Source organism: Scaptodrosophila lebanonensis, unplaced genomic scaffold, assembly GCF_003285725.1.
Source record: "Scaptodrosophila lebanonensis strain 11010-0011.00,11010-0021.00 unplaced genomic scaffold, SlebRS2 tig00001412-arrow-pilon, whole genome shotgun sequence".
Classification (NCBI taxonomy): domain Eukaryota; kingdom Metazoa; phylum Arthropoda; class Insecta; order Diptera; family Drosophilidae; genus Scaptodrosophila; species Scaptodrosophila lebanonensis.
Window position 1 is genome coordinate 2,440,452 of NW_022060739.1, and position 22,500 is coordinate 2,462,951.

General features: G+C 37.1%; 2 protein-coding genes across 2 annotated transcripts in view; both read left to right on the top strand.

Moving 5' to 3' along the window:
- The window catches only part of LOC115631598 (roundabout homolog 2), a 71,157-nt gene extending 65,727 nt beyond the window's left edge, over positions 1 to 5,430 (top strand). Inside the window, exons 12-13 of the mRNA XM_030528398.1 lie at positions 3,656 to 3,742; positions 3,800 to 5,430. Of these exons, the coding sequence (XP_030384258.1) occupies positions 3,656 to 3,742; positions 3,800 to 4,967 (1,255 nt within the window). The 3' untranslated portion in view covers positions 4,968 to 5,430. The remainder of the gene's footprint in view (positions 1 to 3,655; positions 3,743 to 3,799) is intronic.
- A 14,944-nt stretch (positions 5,431 to 20,374) lies between these two features.
- Positions 20,375 to 21,956, top strand: LOC115631643 (serine/threonine-protein phosphatase 6 catalytic subunit-like). The gene is made up of 4 exons (XM_030528454.1): positions 20,375 to 20,674; positions 20,740 to 21,027; positions 21,375 to 21,529; positions 21,584 to 21,956. The coding sequence occupies exons 1-4, from the start codon at positions 20,510 to 20,512 to the stop codon at positions 21,888 to 21,890; spliced, it is 915 nt and encodes a 304-aa protein (XP_030384314.1). The 5' UTR covers positions 20,375 to 20,509; the 3' UTR covers positions 21,891 to 21,956.
- The last annotated feature ends 544 nt before the right edge of the window (positions 21,957 to 22,500 follow it).

A 22,500-nucleotide genomic window follows, 5' to 3' on the forward strand; every position in this document is an offset into this window, starting at 1 on the left:
TGTCATGCTCTGCCAGCATTTATCAATATCTCATTCAATAAAGATTTCCTTTATCATCCACTCCTTTGTTCCTTATTTCAAATGTATGCCTTGCCTGTTCTTTGTACTTTCTTCGTTCTCCCTTTTGCCGTTTTTCTGCCATCAAGTTTTCTTTAAAGCTTAATGTAGCGTTGCGCCAACAATAACACAAACAAGACACAATAAAAGCGCAACTGCTGGCGACATATTGTTTCCAGAATGTTTGGATACCGCCCATACCCCTCAGTTGTCTGCCCATTTCCCTGCCTGTTGCCTGCCTCCTTGCCCGTTTTACTACCTGCCCCCGCCCCGCCCCATCCCATCCCACTTTTAAGTATTGCTCTCCAACTTGCGCGTATTTATTTGCGGCATTTTACGCATTTATTTGTTTTGACTTTTTCACAATATCTGGCAACGAACCACCCCACCATATCCACATCCACATCTACATCGAAATCCCATTCGCTTCCACTCTGTTTCAAGTTGAACATTTCCTGACCCCCAACCAACCCCTCCACATTGCGTTATGTGCCACATTCTAATGCTGTTGCCACATCCGTGACGCGATTTTCATTATTTCCGTTTCAATTTTTCTGTTGTACTTGTATACTTTACCAACATCCAGGTTGCTTACTGTACTCATTGTTGTTGTCGTTGTTTTTGTTGTTGTTGTTGTGCATTTTAACAACGTTGTAAAGTCGTAAAAGAAGTAGGCAAACATTTTTTTGTGTTTACATAAACACCGCGTCTACTTATAAGAAACCACCTCATCAACCATCCCCCAATCGCTAACGTACACGCCGTACGTCCAATTTCCAATTAAAATATTTAATTTCTTTTCGGGTTTGTCTGATTTTCAAATTTCCTTATGCTCGTACCTACCATCTTTGAGTGTCTATATACCATTTATTCAATACAACCCCTCGGCCTACCCCTCTCACTTCCGCCTCCCTTTCTCTCTCTTTGTAATAAACGTAATTTTCACCGCTAAATTAACAATTAAAAATTGATAGCCCTGGAGGCCTGCGCTTAGACGCTCGCCAGTTTTTAATGCTCCGCAGCTGTTTTTGTAGTACTCGCCATATGCAAATTCCCCAGATGGTTGCTGCTTGCGTTGGCACTTAATTGCTGGAAAATTTCAAATTCCGTTGCATAATTTTGGGCGTCTTTAAAGTTGAGAAGCTCAATCAGACAAAATGAATTCATTATTTTGCACTAAATTGCTATGATATTTGTATTTCTTTGGATTCGAAATTCAAAATCCGCAAGAGTTTGTTTTTAAGCACAATTATGAAGAGCTTATCATGAAAGTGGTTTGTAAATTAGAAGCAAATTCGAAATCAAATATTCAAAAAAATAATTAATAAAGAATTAGAATAGTTTCATTTATGCTCCAATAGAACGAACAACGTCATTACAGACGCAACTATTTGTTAGACGAACTTGTCATTCTTTCAAAATGAATCGACATAGAAAACGCAGGTTTTTAATATGAAAGTGTGAAGTTTGATATGCCAATGAAATGTCGATCTTCTATTCAAATATTAATCAATAGCTAGAATATTATAACTAAATTATTATATTCTTTACTTTGCATGGAATAAAGACTACAAATATTTCCCTACAAATATCACATGCACTATTCCAAAAAGTAAACTTTTTATAACAATTTAATTCAGAGCGCCAACTTCAATCTGGTAATTTGCTAAAATTCATTGGCAAAGTGCAATAGATAAGCATTATCTCATTAGCTAATTAGTGCACAAAATTTTGCGCAATAAAAAAGTTTTCTCGAAATTTGCAACTCGTCGTCGTTGTTGTTCGGAAAATAACGCCCTAAATTCAAGACCACACCCTCCCACGCAAATATTAATGCGAAAAAAGTTTGCCAAAATGATTACTGTTGTTGTTGTTGTTGCTGTAGTTGCCAAGCTAGAGTTAATTTTTTGCAACTTGAGGCAATGAATGGACAAACACCCAAGGGGATACAAGGGCAGTTATCCATCCATCCAGCTGCGATCCCACCATTCATTCATTCATGCATTCATTCATTCATTCATCCATCCATCCATGCCGCCCACTAATTAGAAAGTTTAAATGCATGACGCTGCGCGCTAATGGGTATCGCATAGTTCTATAGCTCTATTCCCTATGCCAAGCTCGCATTACACGCAACACACAGCAACAACAACAACAGCAACTACGTCAACAGTAAACACAAAAACGAGAACGAAAAAGTGCAAATGCACAAAATTTTTAATGAGCATTGTGATGAAGAGCCAATAGTGGGGGAGGGGTACACTTGAAGAAACCAGAGCATATTAATATCAATCTAAATTTATAAATGCTGCCAGTAACATTTCTTAGTCATCATAATTAATCAAAATGGGGTTTCCAGGATTTCTAAAATGGCTTTGAAATATTTATTTAAATTGTGCCAATTGATAAGAAGGAAAGAGCTTGTTAGGTTCAATAAAGAAATAATAAATTATAATTAAATATATTTGTAAAGCGGAGACACGACTGGAAGGCTCTCTTGTTCATAGCAGAATGTGATTAGAAAGCAAAGCTTTGAAAGATGAAAGAAAGAGTTAAGTTCAAATGGGAAGACACTGGAACATTGTTTATTATACAACATATACCTATAGAGATAAATAATGTAAATAATATAAGTAATATAAATAATATATAGTAATATAAATAATATAAATAATATAAATAATATAAATGATATAAATAATATAAATAATATAAATAATACAATTAATATAAATAATATAAAACTACTTTGGCATTTAATCATACAGGTCCATAGAAACCCCAGCATTTAAAAAGTGGCGAACGAAACCCTCCAGCACAAAACATATTCCACGTTTAACATAGTGACGGCAGATATTGCATAGAAAGTCGAGAGCTGTCTAGTCGGGGTTCATAGTTTTAAGATTTGGAATAAGGACTTTCAAAATATAATTCAATCATCTTAACATCTTATAAATCACAACTTGTTCTATAACGATGGCAAATAGCAAAATATTGTAGTAGATGGTTGATAAAGTTCCTATACGGCTGATTTTAAGCCATTTACTTCAAGTAAAGTCATTCATACCACAAGAAAGGACAAAATTTGTATATGCTCGATGAGCTGTCTAATATTTGTAAAACTTCAAACCTAAAGCAAAGTGAAAATAATATTAGTCTCTAAAAAATGCTTGTGTATTATATTTCCATGCTTTTAAAACATTCCAGCTGTTCATTGAATTGTGCTTCAAAAAATCGAATCTAAAACCATTAACTAATTTATTTAGAAGAGATTTCGGGTGGCCAGGTACAAAGAACTTTTTCCCAGTGTTATTTTGGCTGGGCAGGCAGTTGAGGTAGCCAGCGAGTAATTTCCGGCGCTGCCATGGCGACAATGCGGCGTCCATTAATGGGGGCTAACAAAAGCAATTTCCTACAATAACAACAGACGACGGCGAGCGACAAGAAGGAGTGCTGGCTGATTTATGAAATGTGGCCGCCACTTGCCATACGTTTTTCCCTATAACCCACAATCTCTCTGCCTCCTCCCTGCCCCCCTCGGCACCCATCCATCCAGAATTTTGCTCACCGTCTGTCTCACTCTGCTCTATCTTTGCAGACTTTCACCGCTGAACATGCCCGATTATGCGGAAGTTGCATGTTCAACATTCAAAAGCCCCAACTCGATGGCTGGTCATGGCTATGCGTTGCTAGCCGGAAATGCACAGCAAACTTCCGGCAATGGCGGCGGCGGCGGCATCAGCGGCATCAACGGCATCAACGGCGGCGGCGCTGCATCATTATACGATAGCTGTGGCGCATATGCAACAACAAATGTGGTGGCCAATGTTAAACTGTATCAAAATCGTTATGCGACAAAGCCAGCGACAACCAACAGCAATAACAACAACAATGGCTCAGGAACAGCAACAGCAGCAGCAGCAGCAACAACGAATGATTATCATGCCACAGGCATGTACTCAGCACCCCCCAGTGCACATTATGGCTGCCTGGAGCCCAATCTGATGACCACATCCACAGCCTCAACAGCTATACTGAGTGCCTCGCCAGCGAAACTGAAAAAAAATTGTGGCACAGCAGTCGGCAAAATTAACATTACCGAGAACAAAATGGAACTCATAAATAATCTAACAACAGGAACAGCGGCAACAACAACAACTGGCGATGGCAAAGCAGAGCGTTTGAATCCTTTCAATAGCAGCAACAGCCAACAACAACAACAACAGCAACGTCAGCTGCAGCAACAACAACAGTTGCTCTTGGCGAGCAATGCTTTAAAGCAAGGTCTGGGCGCCTATGCCAACACCACGTTGGCCGCTCAAATGGCCAACGGGGGCGGAGTCGGGACTCTGCGGCGCCAGCGCCAGCCCAAGCTTTTCAAGAGCGAAAACAACATCAACTTTGGCGGCAATCTGTCCATGGGCAAGTCGTCACGCCACAACAATGGCAACCATAATACTGCCAATAATGTTAGTGGAGGTAACAATGCCAATGGATCCCACATGGACTTCCTTACCGGTGGTCCGCCGGTGGACAATGTGGGCGGCAGTGTGGATGCTGATTTCTCGGCTCTCTGCAACTCCACCAACCAGCTGCTCAACGATTGGGCCTCCAGCGCCTCCATTGCTGGCGATTATCATTTTGGCAGCAAGCAGCCAAGTAAACAGCATTTATATGTGAAGTCCAAGGATGGCACTTGGTCCGCCGTTAGCTCGGATGCGTATCAGACATTCAAGCAGCAGCAGCAGCAGCAGCAACAACAACAACAACAGCATCAACAGTTCCACTCTGGCACAGGTGATAAGTCCCTAACTAATCCAGCCGCCTCCCATAGTGTGAATAGTCTCGGCAGTAGCTCGGCCATCGAGAACAAGTTCTTGAGTAGTTTCGGTTCCAGCGCCAATGTGTAGAGTGCGGGTCTAGCCCACATCCAGATACTCTCGTACATAAATGTAACGATAATGTGTTGCTCACTAGTCTAAGTTGATTCTGTGCAAAAGTGAAAACTGATGTTGTGACATGAAAGTAGTGTGGAAAGTTTGACACTTAGCTTGCAATTGGAAGTTCGGTTGGAGTAGTTCACATATAGTATAGGGTACTGGCTTTATATACATACAATGAACATTTCGTTACTTGCAGACACACATAAATAGGGTAAGTGACAGATTTGTGTTTTAAAGACAGTTTGAATTGAAAGCGCATGAAAATAATCGGAATGTATCCGAAAAAGGTGTTATTTGAAAGAAAAAAAAACAATATTAATCTCTCCATAGCTCCGGTTTAAATTACATTCAGTTGAGCTACAGTTTCCGCTCATTGTAGTTTGATTTCTTTGTCAATTTCTTCATCAATTTTCTAAACGTTTTGAAATGAAAGCGCACGAAAATAATCAAAATGTTTCCAAAAAAGGGGCTATTAAAAAAAACGTTTCAATTACTTTCAGTTGAGGTACAGTTACCGTTCATTTTTTCGATTTCTTTGTCAATTTTTTAATTAATTGTTACAACGTTTATGTTTCAAAGACTGTTTGAAATGAACGCGCATGAAAATGAAATAATCAAAATGTTTCCAAAAAAAGGGGATATTTAAAAAAACATGAACTATTTACCAAACAATATTAATCTTTCAATAATTGCCGTTTCAATTACTTTCAGTTTCAGATTTCAAAGTTAATTTCTTTATCCATTTTTGAAACGTTAATGGGCTATTATGAAAGAAAGAGCGCAATGAGTATCTTGTAGATTTAGCTCGGCAATTGAGTAGCGTTGGCCATCATGAGCTGGGTTAAGCAATTTACACATTAGCTCCGTTCAATAATCAGTGTGTTTAGTTCTTGAATATGGAACCACACACATTTGGTTTGAATTGGGAATTGATAATGGAAGCTCTTTATGGTCATAAATTGACAAAAAATGGAAACAAACAGTTGGTTTAACTTAATTATTTGAATTGGTATTCATATCAGACAGCTTTCATATTATTTTGATATATTGTAATCATTTCATTGATTATTATCTCAAATTTTTACCGAATGGCTTAACTATATTTAAAATATTTGCATACAGTAAATCACTTGAGTTGGAAACATAGATCTGCCTAAGATATAGGTAGATGTCATATGTCGATAGCCTAGAAAGTGATAGATAGTTCCAGTAAGAATGATTTGTTGCCTCTCTACCTTTCAAAAAATGGCTCAATTATTCTGCTTAGTTCCCCTGCAATTGTTACTCACATCCAACCTAGACTTCCACAGCACTGCAAGTCTTCACCAAACCAAATTCCTAAAAACAACAACGAAATGTATGTAAAATAAAAAAATAAAAAAAAAATAAACATATTGGCTTGTAAATAGTATATTGAGTATAATGCATAACCTCTGAAGCATATGAAATATTGCATTGGTAAAGCAAAGCGTAATGAAATATATACACGAAACCCAACTGATTTAAAAAATAGTGGTAGTTAAAGTAAGTAAAAACCATTATTTGTAGCAAACAACGCAAATCCTAGCGAGCATTCCAAACATAAGCAAAAACATTTGAATGGCGCCAAAGAACCCTAACGACTACCAATCCCCAACCTATTTAATGTAGACATTAAAGCCTATAGTTGCACTTCAAACAAAACAAAAAAAAAGATAAATAGTATTAAAATTTAATTAGCAAACAGACAGTAAAATGTGTAATTCGAAACTACCCACAACACACATGATGAGAATTAATAATAAAGGAGAACGAAATATTAAAAACGCTAATAATAAGGCTGTTAACTGTAAAATACCATAAATACACATAAATGATTATTTATTAAAGCTAAAATTACGCATCGAACTTGTGTAAATGCAGCGTTTAAATGTAATTAACTGACGACTAGTTTTAGTTTGAATAGCTAAAAAAAATACACACCACTACACAGACAACAGCTAAATGTGCATAAACATTGAGTTAAATAGCGCAAAAAACGAATGAAAAATTAAATAAAAATGATATGTAAGTAATCAATTAATTAATTATGTATGCAAGGGCAATGAATAAAAAGTGATTGCCGCTAAAAATAAAAACTAAATACTAATGGAAGCGAAAGTCGCCTTTTTTCTTCTCCATTTTCATTTCCGACTTTTCTATTCTATTCTCGACAGCTCACACCATTTGGCGACGGCATAGCGCTTATATGGTTCTGGATAACTCCATGGATTTCATCATTTGAGCTTTTCGGCTAAAGAGTTGATCACAGGTAAAACCCTGAACCTCAACCACAATGATGCAAATAATGTAGCGACGAAAATATGTAGCGCAATTGCGGCGCTTCACACAGTTCTAGGGAGCTCTGCACTTACAAAAATATGTGTAAAGTAATATTTTATTGCGCTTAAAGCGCTTTGAAAAAATTGCAACAAGTTCCATGCTATTACTTTATACTAGGCTTGTGCATATATATAATTGAACCTCGATTAGCCGAACCTTTATTTAGTAAACTCTTGTGAATCCAAGCTTGTGAAATACTTCTGTAGATTATTTAAAATTTGTTTCCCCAGTATGAAGAAGTAGTGGCAGTGGGAAATGGGAAAATTAAAAAATAACTTGTGCTGCATAGGAACTAGAAGAGTCTACAAAGGAAATTGAATAACTTTGGGTTTAGCAGTCACCGAAATCCTAAGCTAGAACGATAATGCTGTCCTAGAATATAATTACTTCATGTCTTCTATTATTGTTGTATACTTCAGACTATTATTAACTATTCGCAACAAATAGACACATTATTAGAAAGTATTGAACTGAGAAGAGCATGTTCGTTGTGTCGATGTCCTTCTAAATTATCAATTAAAATAAGGGCAAGCTGTTCTGTGCACATTTAATTGATTTATGGATTGTTTTTAGGAAATTCGACCCAGTAGTTGGGTAAACTCGCTGTCAACGTTTTTTTTTTTAAATAAATACAAAACAATTTACAGATAGTTGTTGGATATATCTCAACTTACTTATACTGAGAAAGTTTGAACAAATTTTGTAGCAGCAGCTGTTGAGATGAGCTTTTTTTTTTAAATAACTGTGGGGAGCAAATAATAAATGACTTGATTGACCATCGTTAACAAATAAGAAGTTCCATCTATCCTAATCCGAGGGTGTGTATATTAAAGAAATAGCTATGAACGACCTGTTGTGAGAAGCTCAAAGCACCCTTAAAGGAGAATGTGGAGTAAGGAGCAGTATGGTTTGGCAAGGCAATCAGGGAATAAACCATTTAAAAACGTATATAATTTTAAATATTATTCTAAAACTTACGAGTTTTAAACAATGTCATAATTATATAAAACTCATTTAGTTAACCTTATAATTCCAGAAAAGTGTATAGCCTTTATTTCTCTTAGTGTATGCAAACATTGCAGCTGCAACAACATTAACCCAATAGCGTTATTCCAATTGATTATCGTTGTTTTGTTGTTCTACAGCCTAGCAAATTAATTATGCACTTTGAATGTCCTTTCCCCTTCCACCCCTGCCGAATGGTTGCCAATTTGGTTTGTAGTACAAAATCATTAATGTTTTTCACAGCAGTAAGTGAGATTGTTTGCTGTGTGTTGTTGTCATGTTTCGAGCAAATCCCCCCCCCCCCCCATTCCTCTTTCCCCACCAGACATTCAGACACACAGGCATTTATTTTTGTTGTAACTGTAAACATTGCAATCGGAAATTCATGATAATGAAATGCATTTTGCATGTTTGTTTTTGTTTTAAACGAATTGCTCGTTTTTGTTGCCGCTTTGGCTGTGCAACAATTTTACAAATTGTTATTGACAATTTATGTCTGTTGTGGCTGAAAAATATTCCATTTTCATGCGCTATTTGTGCTGCAGCTGCCGCTGTTGTTTTTGCAATTGTTGCTTAAATTATGACAACACAGCGGATGTTATTTGAATATGCATTTAAAGCGCATGCAAATGAAAAACAATTCGAGCAAATGAAGCGTAATTTCATTTCACAGAGAGCATTGTATCAATTGCCATAATTAAAAGTATGATAAAGAAAGAGGATCAATTCAAAGCAATAACAAAAACAAGTTCATAGGAAATGGAAATCGAAACAGTTATAGTATACTCGTAAATCATTCAAAACAATAATTGCATTTTATTTCACCTTGTTGGCTTAGTTCAGGTGATGATACATTTTATAGATTTCATTTACTTATTTTTGCAAAGCAAATCGAACGCAACTACATTAAATTAGAAATAATTTGCAATTGAAATGCTTTTGCGATTGTAAGTTGAAATTGGAATATCTTTTCTAAAAGTTTGTTTATCTGTGTGTTTTCTGCTTTACTCAAAATTAATGGGGAATTAAAACTGATGAGTTAGTTTTGATTACAGAAGGCAATACTTGCGAAGTTGCTTTGAAAATGAATTAATTTATTAAATTATTTCATTGATAAACAAAGCTGTCATTGTAAAAGAAATCAATACAATAGATAACTTAAAACTAAAGAAAGCCTATAAAAATTACAAAAATATCTAATAAGGAATCGGACTCGGTGCGGGAATTTATTAGCCAAACGGCCAGCTATGCCCCGATTCACAACAGAGAGTAATCAGTAGACCTAACAAAAAAGAAATCGAGATGAAAATCTAGCCATAAAAGATAAAAAGAAGTATGGTTAGTTGACAAAAAAGAGCTGAATAATCAAAAGCAGAAATATCCAAATATACATATCCAGACACAAGCTTAGACTTAATACTTTTTAAACTAAAAAAACAACATGCTATATGTTGGAAAGCAAAGTGTGAGAATATTTTGGAAACCAGATAATTTGTACATGGTGCTTACCCCATTCTACAACTATTGTCTGCAGCCGTTCGCAATCCTTGGAAATTCCCTTTCATAACAGTCCACTTACATAAACAGCTCTCGCTATTCGAAATTGTTACGGCTTTAAGCTCTAGCATTGGTATCAGCTGCAACCTGACACAGCTTTGTCCCTATATAGAAGACCGGCCCCCATGCCAATAGCCCCACCCACACTTAGCTATAAATAGTCCCAGTAGCCAACACTTGCCCATTGGCAGTGGCCAGTCGATAAATAAGCTCAAATTTATCATGTATGTCGTCTGTACATGGGCATGGCACACACACACACAAACACACACATGCGTACACATGCATTTAAACGTAGTACATATATATAATGGGAATGTTGGCGATGGCGTCGGCATCGGCATCGACGCCAGCAGCAACCATAATTTTTGGCACAAAATTGTCGATAGGCGTTGAAGCGTTCAATTGAATGTCGTCTGTGTCGTTGGTGTTGCAGTAAACTACTGCTAGATCTTACGCCCAACAGAACTCACCCATCGAACTATTGTATAATCAAAACTAATGGTCTATAAAGAATCAATTCTCAATTTGTTTAGGCAGCTGTTGCCCAACCAGCTACAACTACAAAGGCAATATGGAAAGGGCACCGGAAACAACGACTACAAAGCCAACGACGACAATGGAGCTGGCAACTAAGTGGGGGATGGTATGGACACTGGCCAGTTGGTGCTGACTGTACAATTCATATATATATATATATATTCTAACTACTTACTGGCATTTCGTAAATGTAACACATGTGTGTGCTCAAAAATATGGCAAAAATAAAATTTTAATGCACTTTATAAATAATTCAATCAATTTTTGTGTTTACCATTTTGTAGTTGCAATCATTACCATATGTCGGCTCATGGTTGATTTTATGATTAGGCGCGGCGGTCATATTATTAGCGTCATTTATTGCAGCCCTCACACACACACCCACACACACTCAGACACATGGGGCAAGTTTTATATGCACATTTGCAAAGTCACATAAATTAGTTAGCAAATTTGTATCGTAAAAATTTTGCGCAAGCGACGCCAGACTGGAATTTTTGATTTTATTGTATTTAGGAAGTCGTGTGTATGTGAACGTGGCGAGGGGTGTAGGATATGTGTGAGCTAGAGATGTGTGCGGTTGCGTGTTTCATATTGAAAAGGAAGACGAATTTAATGTCATTGGAATAAACATCGCCTGTATGTAGAAGCATTGTATTATCGGTATTATGTGAGGAGAACTTTTAGCTTAAACTCTTCACCCAGTGGTCACCATTCTCAACTTGTTGCTTTCATTGGTAACAAGAATAATATATGGAGGCTTTAGAGGAGGATATTCTCGTGTAGGTTAAGGCGTTTATAGCCTCAAGCGGTATTGAATGACTATTGTTGTTCGGTGACTCTTGTAGCGTACAGCAGGACTGTTGCTAACACCAGGCTCTTGGGAAACAATGTTGGCGGAGCGGTGATTTAAAAAGGGCAGCATCGGTTTCTTGTTGAGCTGTATGAATGTTTATATCTTTTCACAACTTTTATAATACGTAAAAGCCTAAAAAGATTGGAGAAAGTATCTTCTTTAAGACTAACCAGTGCTTGTGACACTCAACTGCTATTATAGCATTACCAAATTGTAGTATATTCTCTTCTTAGATTATCAAAAACTTAAAATAAAGGCTTACATCGCAACAACAAAAATCTGCATAACAAAAACAGGCCACGACTAAAAATGGCATAAATTTCCTGTTCAACAATCTAGGTTAACATCCATTCATTCCACTGGGAATCAAAAATTTTCTTCAAATAGAGGCTATAGTTATTTGTTTTATCGTGAAAAATTATGTGTGTCACGAGCACGTCTATAGCGTGTGGTAGCAGGAAAACACTGATTCAGCAAGTTGCCATAAAGTTTAATCAGCAGCTTGGCATCAAGGACAGGACAATACACACATACGCTCACACATACACAGAACCTCGTAAATATGTGCACAGAAGCCTTGCGAATGCGGATAAGGAAAATTCATCCTTTGCCTCCACACACACACACACATACACACACACTCGCATTTTTATGCGTATTTGAGCGACCATAAAAAGTTCCAGGAGCAGGAGTTGCCACAGCAGCAGCAGCAGCAGCAGCAGGAAGCAGGAAGCTGTGGCCTGTGTCCAGTCGATGCCTGTTGATAAGAAAATTGTGCACCGCAATTTGATGAGATTAGCCCGAAGGCATGATGGCCGCCGAATCATTATAATTTAGCACTGCCTGCATGGAAAATTGATTAGAGTCCGCATTTGGGTAAACAACAACAAGCAACTTAAAGTAATTGCAGTAACAAACTAATGACTTTTAATTGCATATTCTAACAAAAATATGCAAATGAAGTCAACAATTTTGTTTCTAGTTGTAAATGTTGCTGTTGTTGTAATTGTTATTGAAATGAGTGTAATGAAAATGAAAATGGCCAAAAGAAATGTCTGGCCCAACTGCTAGCTCGTGTGTAAAACCAATTTAATTTCAACTCCCCAATGACCGAAACAAAAATGTAAAATGCTTTGGCAAAGGCGAGCGCACAAAAGTATGCTATGCATTTTACTCTACCAAAAAAAAAAGGAGCGAAAACTAGTGAAGCATTTCAGATAGAGATGAGTTCCGGAAGCTAATTTACTGTCACGCCAATCACGATCAGGTTTGAAGAGTCGTGCAGGAATGCCTTCATGCCAGCTCTTACATTTTTAGCTGCGTTTATGCGACCTTCCATTAGGAGTTCTTATATTCCGTATACAGAAATGTGAAAAAAATATGTTAGAAAGTTTGAAAGCCGTAACATTTAGGAATACTAAACATCGTATAGAGACTTACCTTACCGATCCAGTTATGAAGTTACTTACAGCATAAACCTATAGCCATATTATTTTATGCATGTAGCTTCTTATGATAAATGTTTTGCTTGGTAAGATAACGTTTTTATTACAAAATGAATTCGAGGGGAGTTTGGTTTTGGATACACAAGCACAAATATTAGCCGAGATTTTTTGGAGTTTGGAGTCCGTCCCTGGTTCTTTGGGAAAAACTGCTAAAGTAAACAAGTTCTTTATTAAAAACACAATTCACTTTATCAATTTTTATAAAATGCTGATAAGACAACTTTGATTATTTCTTTATATGTATTTATTTATTTGTAATTAAATGTCGATCCCAAGCTTTAGCAAACAGCTGCTTGAGTTCGTCATCGGACCCATCTCTAAATTCATTTCAATGAGAAAAGAAAAAGCATCATGTGAGCTCTGAGGTTTCAGGAAGAGAGCGTCAGACCCTGCGCACACAAAAGCAAACATTTTAATTTGGCTATTGTGTTATTTTTGATTTTTTGACGTTACTTGCATTTTTCCGGCTTTTCTTTCGGAACTTTTTTGGGCACAAATTAAAAGTGCCCAGCCAGCCGGTAAGGCTTTGTCCATGACGCGCTTTGGCATTTGGCTTACGGCTTTAGCCCATGCCTGAGCCTCAGGGGTTGATTAGCACACACACACAAACACATATCAAACGAACCTTTGAGCTTTGGCTGACTGGCCATACACAAACACATACACATAGACAACAACACAGACATACGCACGTCTCTCTACCTGAGCTTTCCAACTAATTAAATGACCGAAAAACTTTTCTGGCTAGTAAATGAAACGTGGCCGGCTTTAAATGCCGTTTGGTGGCAAAACTTACCAGTGAGTGAAAAAGTTTAATTTGCGCCATGGGCTGACTTCGTAGCTTCTTGTTGTGAGTAATTAGCAAAATGCATTAAAATAAATGAGTTTAGATGGGCAATGGACGAGTGCTTCACGGGTAAATGAACTTTGCAAATAAACGAAGGCATGCAAAGGCTTGATAAGAAGCTTAACAAATTGCTCCTGTGATATGAGCATATTATTGCTGAAATTAGAAGAGTTGTGTAATTTCAAGAACTACTAAAAGCTGAAACCAGAAAACTTGTGGAAATCTCAGTATCTTCATTTTCTTTTATAGCTTAGGAAAATGTTAGCAATTTCCACAACAGTTCTAAAAATTCATTTAAATTGAGAAATATATATTATTTCAATTGAGGAATACTTAATAAACTAAAAGATACGCAATAATCACTTTAGATGTTTTGTGGTGCTGATAAAAATTAAATTTTATAAAGTGTGTCGATTCTGCAAATTAAAGAAGCCAAGCACTGCATAGCTAGATGTCTCGAAACGTTAAAGTTCTTCAAATTCCCTGAAATTAAAAACAAAACACAAGAATAATCCCCATCTTTCATAGAATAGGCTTTAAGATTCTTTCAATTTCTTGCCTTTGTCGCTTAGTTACAAAGAAGTTGGAGGAAATTGTTTATATGAATTACGAAATATTAACATGGCTTTTCACCTAGAACAGTTTAAAATTGAAAAACCAACAATTACCTCTTTAAAAAATATTAAATAAAAATTCATAATACTTTTTAGAATCTAAAGAGACTGCGTGCAACTATATAAAATACTTTAGAACGTAGAGAAGTAACAAATATTAAACTGATTAATGTTTGATGTAGCTCTAAGAAGTAAGAAAGATTTTTTGACAGTCCTTAACTTAATATTCAGACAGTGCCTGGACAACAATAGGCTTTATACATACAGTATTAACAGCTTTAATATTTAATGCTTTTTGCTACTTTGGCAAACTATTTTATAGCCTGTTTTGTGGGCCTCAAGATCTGTCCACACACACACACACACTTACTCACACATCCACAAATTAGCAAACACATTTCTTGCAGCAAATTGAATAAATCACTGAACAGACATAGACAAGCTCAGTCGCAGTCGCAGTCGCTCGGCTTCAGTCTCGGCCTCGGCCCTAGTCTGACCGAACAAACAAGAGCAAGACCAAGAGCAAGAATAAGATATTTCAGAAGGCCATAAAACACATTTTTGGCCTCCATCGCTGTCGGCTACTTGGCGTTGTAATTTTTCCAATGTGTCACAGTCTGCGCGCCGTTCTAATTGCAAAATATGGCGACAATTCAAACGCCAGCGTCCAGAAAGAACTTGGGGACATTGACGCCAAGACGCCAACTTGCTGCCAGGATAATACAATTTAAATGGCATTTGGTGGCGCTTTTCAAATGCGTGTGCTCTGTTCCCCCCTCCACCCACCAACGCCTTCAAATCGCGCAGTAATCAAAGCGACCGAAGCATTGGGCAGGCAGCACATCGTAATAAATAACAACGGGCAGACGTTGTGAGATCTGTTTGAGCAGGGAACAGGGTGGACACTAGGGTGAAGGGTGTCGGGCGTGTGCTGTTGGTTGGCTCGGCACTTGAACTTGCTCGTTATGTAATGGATACTTGTGGGGGGCGACACAAAAATGCAAACAAAACTATTAAACGTACATAAAAAGCTAAACCTAAAACTGAAACTGAAGCTAAGGCGAACCCAATGCAAGTGCAGATGGTTTGTCGCTTTCTCTGTTCCTGTCCCTGTCTCGGTCTGGGTCTTGGTCTCGGTGTCGGTGTCGGTGTCGGTCTCGGTTTGGGTCGTCTGTTGTTTCTATGTGTGTCTACACTTAGAAAAAAATGCGTAACTATGTTATAATTGCTTAGATGTTGTCTTAAGCGGCTATCGGACCAGGTATTTCTGAAGTAGTTTCCAAAAAGAAATACTGTTTTCGCTGCCTAAGCAACCCCAGAAAACAGGAGAGATTTAATATCTTGTATGTCCTGGCAAGCCAAGCAAAATTTATGAGTTTTATGGACTGATAATGTGAACTATATGATATACAAATTTAATTGATTTTGTTGTTGATAGGAGGAGCAGCAGAAAACACTTAAAGCCCGCCCCAACAAAAAAATTTGTTAAAAAAAATTTATAATCTGGAATGATTTTAATCTTTAAAATGGCACATGAAATGATTAAATAATTGCCTTTTAGGACAGTTCTTAAATAAGCAACAAAAAAAATATTTATATATCGAACGTAAATGAATAATTGAAACTATTCAATACACCAGAATTTAGACTGAAATGTGAGACAAATCGTTTCTGGTAAGCTTAGTAAGTGCAGTTATTTATTTACTATCTGATTGGAAAAATAAAGATAGATTTTTGACTGGACTGCTGGACTGCCCTGGATTATAGTATGTAGTTGATAGCTGACTCCCTTAAAGAGGACCCGAGCAATCATAGTTTCTCTCAGTGCACAGCTATGTGTGTAGTTGTGGCGCATTTTATGAAACGTTTTATTATACTAATTTGTAGCATGGTAATGGTCGCTTGTTACACTCGCCAGTTTCGGTTACATCGAATGGCCAACTAAAAATGGCAATTTGCCATCGCATGAAATGAGCGTGAAGAAGAGGAAGTTCACATACACACACATAAACACACACACACACACATACTCGTTTGGGTGCACACTTCAGTCAAGTCTCTATTAGCAGACAATGGGCAGACAGTTGGTGGGACTGGAAAATGCAGGGAGCTTAGCCGTCGGGCTGTGTAATACATATGGCAAAGGTATTTTAAATGTGTGTGCTCCAAAATTGTTTAGCTGTATAAGTGTGTGTGTGCGTGTGTGTGTCCATGTGAATGCAGTGGGATTTTCGCCTGGGTTTTATTAAAATGGAACTGAAAAGCGCCAAGTGGACAATGCCACGCATATCCTGCACCCAGCCACAATGTATGTGCATACATATATACTCGTATACAAGTATGTATGGCACATATGTACGTGTGTAAGTGCAAGTGTGTGCATCGTTAGTGCTAGTCGCATTCGTTGGCTTGTTAAGTCCAGGCATCGGACAGCTTGCTAAGTTTTAACGACTTTGTTTCCGTTACGTCTAATTTAATGAAATTCGTTTTCCCCATTGCCAAGTTTTGTGCATAAAATTTTCAAAAAGGATTCTAATGACTTGGGCGCAGTTATATCAGACATGGCCAGGCATTGCCATTGACATTGCGTGTGTGCGAATATGTGTGTTTGTGTGTGTGCGTGTCTGGGGCGTTACAAGTGCCTTAATATTTTGTTTGGTTTTTGATTTAATGATGGGGTGTTGCCTATTGTTATACTTACTACGAGTCCTGTGCTTGGTCTGACATTTGCAAGCAATGAAGTCATTGTTTGTAATGCCTTGCTGGGGCTTGATTGCTGGGCGGGCGACTGCTCCCAGGCATCGACTTAAGCTAGATCATCGATTAGCTCAACAGATTATGGGTTAAGGTGGCAGGCGCAAATTATACAAATTATTCTGGAATGATAACACGCAGTATAGAAAGCCTCTCCCTCTCCCTCTTGTGTTAGATTTGAAGACTTCATCGCACTCTACTTATTTACATGCTAATAATCTGATAATGCTTATTGCTGGAATATTGAAAACATTTTTCATTAGACCATGTAATAAAAAATAATAGTTACGACTCAAAGGGTTTCCTTAGAATACTATTTTTTTTTAAAATTGCAATACTAATATTTTATTTAATGAGTTCAATAGTTGCTTTAGGTAAGCCTTGTAATTATGGGTTTCTAGAAGTTTCTTCACCAATAAACATCCTTTTCGCGCACATTTTTATTTACTTATTTATAGTTTCTCAAAGACCACTTCAACTTTTTTGATAGCTCTTCTGCTATCGAAGTCTGACTATGTTTTTTCTGCCACGCCCTAAAGCTAACTTCATATTCACAACTTTGAACCAAAAATGCAGCTACTTTTTGCCACCAGCCGAGCAACTAAAACTATTTGCCAAGAAATATGACCGAGGCAGCGCAGGGAAATAAACAAACTGATTTGCATTTATGGAAATAGCATTTTAGCGCCAATACCCACAAACAGCCTGAGCAGGATCCAGAAGCCAGGAGACAGACAGCGGCAGCCGGCGGACAGGCAAAACGTAATGGCGTAAAAATGCAAGGAAATATGAGTGTCTGTGCACATTTGTTGGCCGCAGGCGCTGCAGCGCAAAATGCGAGCAGGACGAAGCAATCCCTTTGGCGAAAATCAAATAGAAATGTTGTGCTTGTGCGAGTGTGAATGAAGAAGGCTGGTGGTGGGTGTATTTGTGGTGCGTGTGTGTGTGTGTGTGTGTAAAGCCAAAAGTAAATATTTATGTTTTATGTTAATGAGAATATGTCTGACTTTTTGCTATTTGAATATTGGCAACGGCCACAGTTTACGCCGCAGCCATGACGAAGGTTTGTTTGTACGTGGGATGTTTTAAAAATTATCGATTGAGATGACAGCTCATGCGGAATACTGAAAAATTGAAAGGCTTTCATTAGAGTGAAAATTAAACTCTGTTTAATTGTGATTGACACACTTTTAACGGATATGGTCATTAAACATGAATTTCATAAGAAGGAACGTAAGCTCAAAAATATATGTTTTATTAATTCTTTATTTAACAATTCTTCATTACTCTAAAGATTCGAAATACAATTATTAATAAATGAGATTTATTGAAATTATTTTAATAAAGTTAAGGAACAAAACATTCTAAACTTTATTAGAAGTAATACAAAATAGAAATAATAGAATAATAGTCTAAAATCTCAAAACTTGTAAATAACTTAACATTAAAAAATTACTAGAAAAAGGTGAATGAAATTATTGGCTTTATAAATTAAACAATTAAACTTTAAAGATGCTTAACAGCACTTATTGTATTTGCTATTTGTTTGTACAAAGTGCAACCAAAATTAAAAAGAACATTTTTCAAATATCTCTTTCTGGTTGGGACAGGGGACCGAATATTCGTATATCTTTTATCACCAACCCGCCAAAATTCATAACAATTGTATAGAAGCTGAGCTATTGTTCTTTTAATGGGATCCTAAAACACGCCTTAAAAATGCTGAAATGCAGCAGCCGATCAAAAATTAAGAGAACATGGATTTATTTCTATGATTCGAAAAGGAATTATTTATCGGGAATTGATTCCAACACATACAATTGTATCTTAAAGGTCTCGATCCGAAAAGAAGGAATTCTCTTTTGCTCCTCGGTCGACATTTGTGAATAATTTTTGATCAAAAAACACATGTTATTGGTTAACAAAAAAGTCCAATTTAATTTTGGGATGCACATTACAGTACGTGTTTGAATTTAAAACCGATCAATTAAAAACACATGCCTTTATAAATTGTGTTAGTTTATTAAATAAATAAATAAAATACTGAAATTAAAGACCTTGATTTGGAATTTGATGTAGCAATCACCTATTTAAAGCACAATTTCGACTCTCTCAGCCAATCAACACCAAAATTTCCATCGTTGATGTGAATATAAATTATTTCATTAATTGAAGTAAGGACCCTTTTGCTTCTAAAAGTAAATCGGAAGGAAATGCTGCAAATTGACGTTCAGTTTTGCTTGACTTGGCCACGAATATATTGTCCTACCCACTTATATGGCCAAATAATGACAAATGTATCGTGGTGGTTTAAAATGCGGTTGCAGTTTGCATATTTTTTATGCAACAACAAGATTTGCTGTTGTTGGCTGGAACTTGGCCAGGCACATGCTGCGGTCTGGGCCACTACTTTATGGTCTTGCATATATACATATATGTACGTATGTTTGTAATGTATGTATGTTTGTAAGCGTCTGGTAGCAGAATGACTTTCGCTTGCTAACACATTTGTTTGGTAATAATTGACAATTTAATTTCGCCAAAGTGGTAAAAAAACGACGCCGGTATGTTTAATTAGTTTTATTTATTTATTTGCTGCTGTTGTTTATTTATTTACTTTTTTCGCTGTTAATTTATTAATGCTGGAGTTGATATGCGTTTAAGCTGACATTTAATTAATTTCATTAATTTTTTAATTCTTCAAAGAGTTTAACGAAAACCAAAAACAAGTTAATAAAAATTGGAAAAAAAAGTAGCAGCTTTCATGAAAATAAAATATGTTTACCCAGTAAGCTAATTTTAAATATCAGTGTCACATAATGACAATAAATAAACATCGCAAATAGTTTTCTGATAAACATGGGTTGATGTTTACAAATAACCACTGTTGTTGATTTCTGCCTGATTTTATATCGAACAATCTGTATTAAGCTCTTTTATTGTACCTTGATATGTTGGAAATAGTTTGAAACGAGCTGAGCAATCAACTTTTTATAAAGAATAAATCATCTGTTAGTTTCATAGATCCTAATTATCAATATTTCGTCAGATTAATAGAAGCAACCCTATAAAGATAAAGATTCTGTTCAGAAAGCATCGATGAATGTATAGAAAGCTGCTTTACTTGATTTTCATCGATTGTGCACGATACAAACATAATTAATGTTATCGAAAAATACAAAAGCCCAACATTTAAAATCGAGCGACGCCAAGGCATAAAATAATACAACAAGTTATTGAAACTGCATTTATTTTACGAACAAATTAAACTCAGCCATGATTTTTCGATCGTCGAAAAACTATTCATAAATTGTCAAAAATGTCACTATTCTTACCTTATTCGATAAATCCGTGAATCGGACATCGATAAATTGAGTTTTGCTTACATCACTAGTGCGAAATCAGAAGCCAGTCAGTAACTGTCAGTGTCAGTTGAGAAGAAAGTTGGATAAAAATTTATATATTGCAAAATGAGTGAACTGGATAAATGGGTAGAGATTGTAAAGGAATGCAAATATTTGCCTGAAAAAGATTTGAAAAAGTTGTGCGGACTCGCCTGCGACATTTTGCTCGAAGAGCCCAACTTACATCCAGTTAGCACACCAGTTACCGTTTGTGGCGATATTCATGGCCAGGTGAGTTACCGCTCCGAACTAAGCATATATCGCAATTGTGCATAATAAGACTTATGCTTATTCAGTTCTACGATTTGGAGCAACTATTTCGCACAGGCGGTGAAGTTCCACAGACCAAATACATATTTCTAGGCGACTATGTGGACCGTGGCCATTATAGTCTGGAATGCTTTACGCGTCTGCTTACGCTAAAGGTGCGCTATCCGAACAGCATTACGTTGTTGCGTGGAAACCACGAATCTCGTCAGATTACCAAGGTATATGGGTTCTACGATGAATGCATGTCTAAGTATGGGAACGTTAATGGCTGGAAATATTGCTGCGAGGTCTTCGATTTGCTATCAGTAGCGGCGGTAAGTAATCAACTTAATAATAATTCGAATAGTATAAATAGGTTAAATAGGCTTAGACATTATTAGGATGAAGACATAACTGAGCATGTGTAATCTAATTCTTGTATAGGCGTATATCTAGTTAGACACTCATGTACTAAAAGCTTCTCGAGATAAAAGTTATTGTTCATCTATTTAGAAGAGTTGTGAGGTCGATGATGATTTAATAAAATTACCCATATTTTAGGAAGTAGTACTGCTTTAAACATTGCCTTACAACCTTTGCAATGTTTTGAATGAAAATTGAAAATATCGCTGTACATCCAATAGATATATATACAAGTACACTGTCTCGCTTCCCTTCACAGCTCATTGATGGACAAGTTCTTTGCGTTCATGGCGGTCTGAGTCCCGAGGTCAGCACCTTGGATCAGTTGAACATTATTGAGCGTAACTGCGAGATTCCGTTTCGCGGAGCCTTTTGCGACTTGTTGTGGTCTGATCCGGAAGATATAGATTACTGGTAAGCAGCTCTGCAAGCAATGTTAAGCAAATATTATTAAAATTCGCTATTTAGGGGCGCAAGTCCACGCGGTGCTGGCTGGTTGTTCGGACGCAAGGTGACAGAGGATTTTATGGAAATTAACAATCTGACTTTAATCTGCCGCGCCCATCAACTGGTCAACGAGGGCATTCGGTATGCCTTTCAGGATAAATTGGTGACAGTTTGGTCGGCTCCCAACTATTGCTATCGTTGCGGCAATGTGGCTGCCATTTTGAGCTTCGTTGAGGGCGAAGAGAAGCCATCGCATAAGATTTTTAATGCAGTGCCTGATGAAGAGCGCGTTATTCCCAAACCGGGTGCCACTCCATACTTTTTGTAAAGCCCCAGGTGTATGTGACGATAATTCAATAAAGCGCTAGTTAGCTTTAAGTGTGGCCGAAGCAAATGTTAAAGGTTAATGCACCGTTTGACTGTCGCCCCAGTCGTTGCATTGTCTGTCCGTCCGTTTGTCGCCCTGTCTGTCACATACGAGTATTGCATGTTTCAAGTGTAAATGGATGGAAAAACAATGCAATAGAACGCAGCGATGTCGCCTAACATCGTTGGCGTCTGCTGGCATATGACAAAGTTTAAGTGCTGCTAAATCCTTAGATTTCATGCTGGCAGCCAACAAACATGGCCACACATTGTGCTAGACAACAAACAACAACAACTACAGCACCAACAACAACAGAAATAGTGGTAATGTGCTGCCACCAACAACAACAACCATTGTGCAACAATAGTATCGCATTTCAATGTTTTTAGTGCCGCGTAAAAACAAAAGCAGAACCCACAGTCAAACAGCAGCAACAACAGCAATAGCGGTAGCAGCAACACCAGCAACAACAACAACAACAATACTAGCAACAACAATAACTACAATTCAAATGCAGACTGCGAAAAAGTTTTATGCCGCCCCGTCGCGCTTTTTGCCTAGCAAAGTTTTA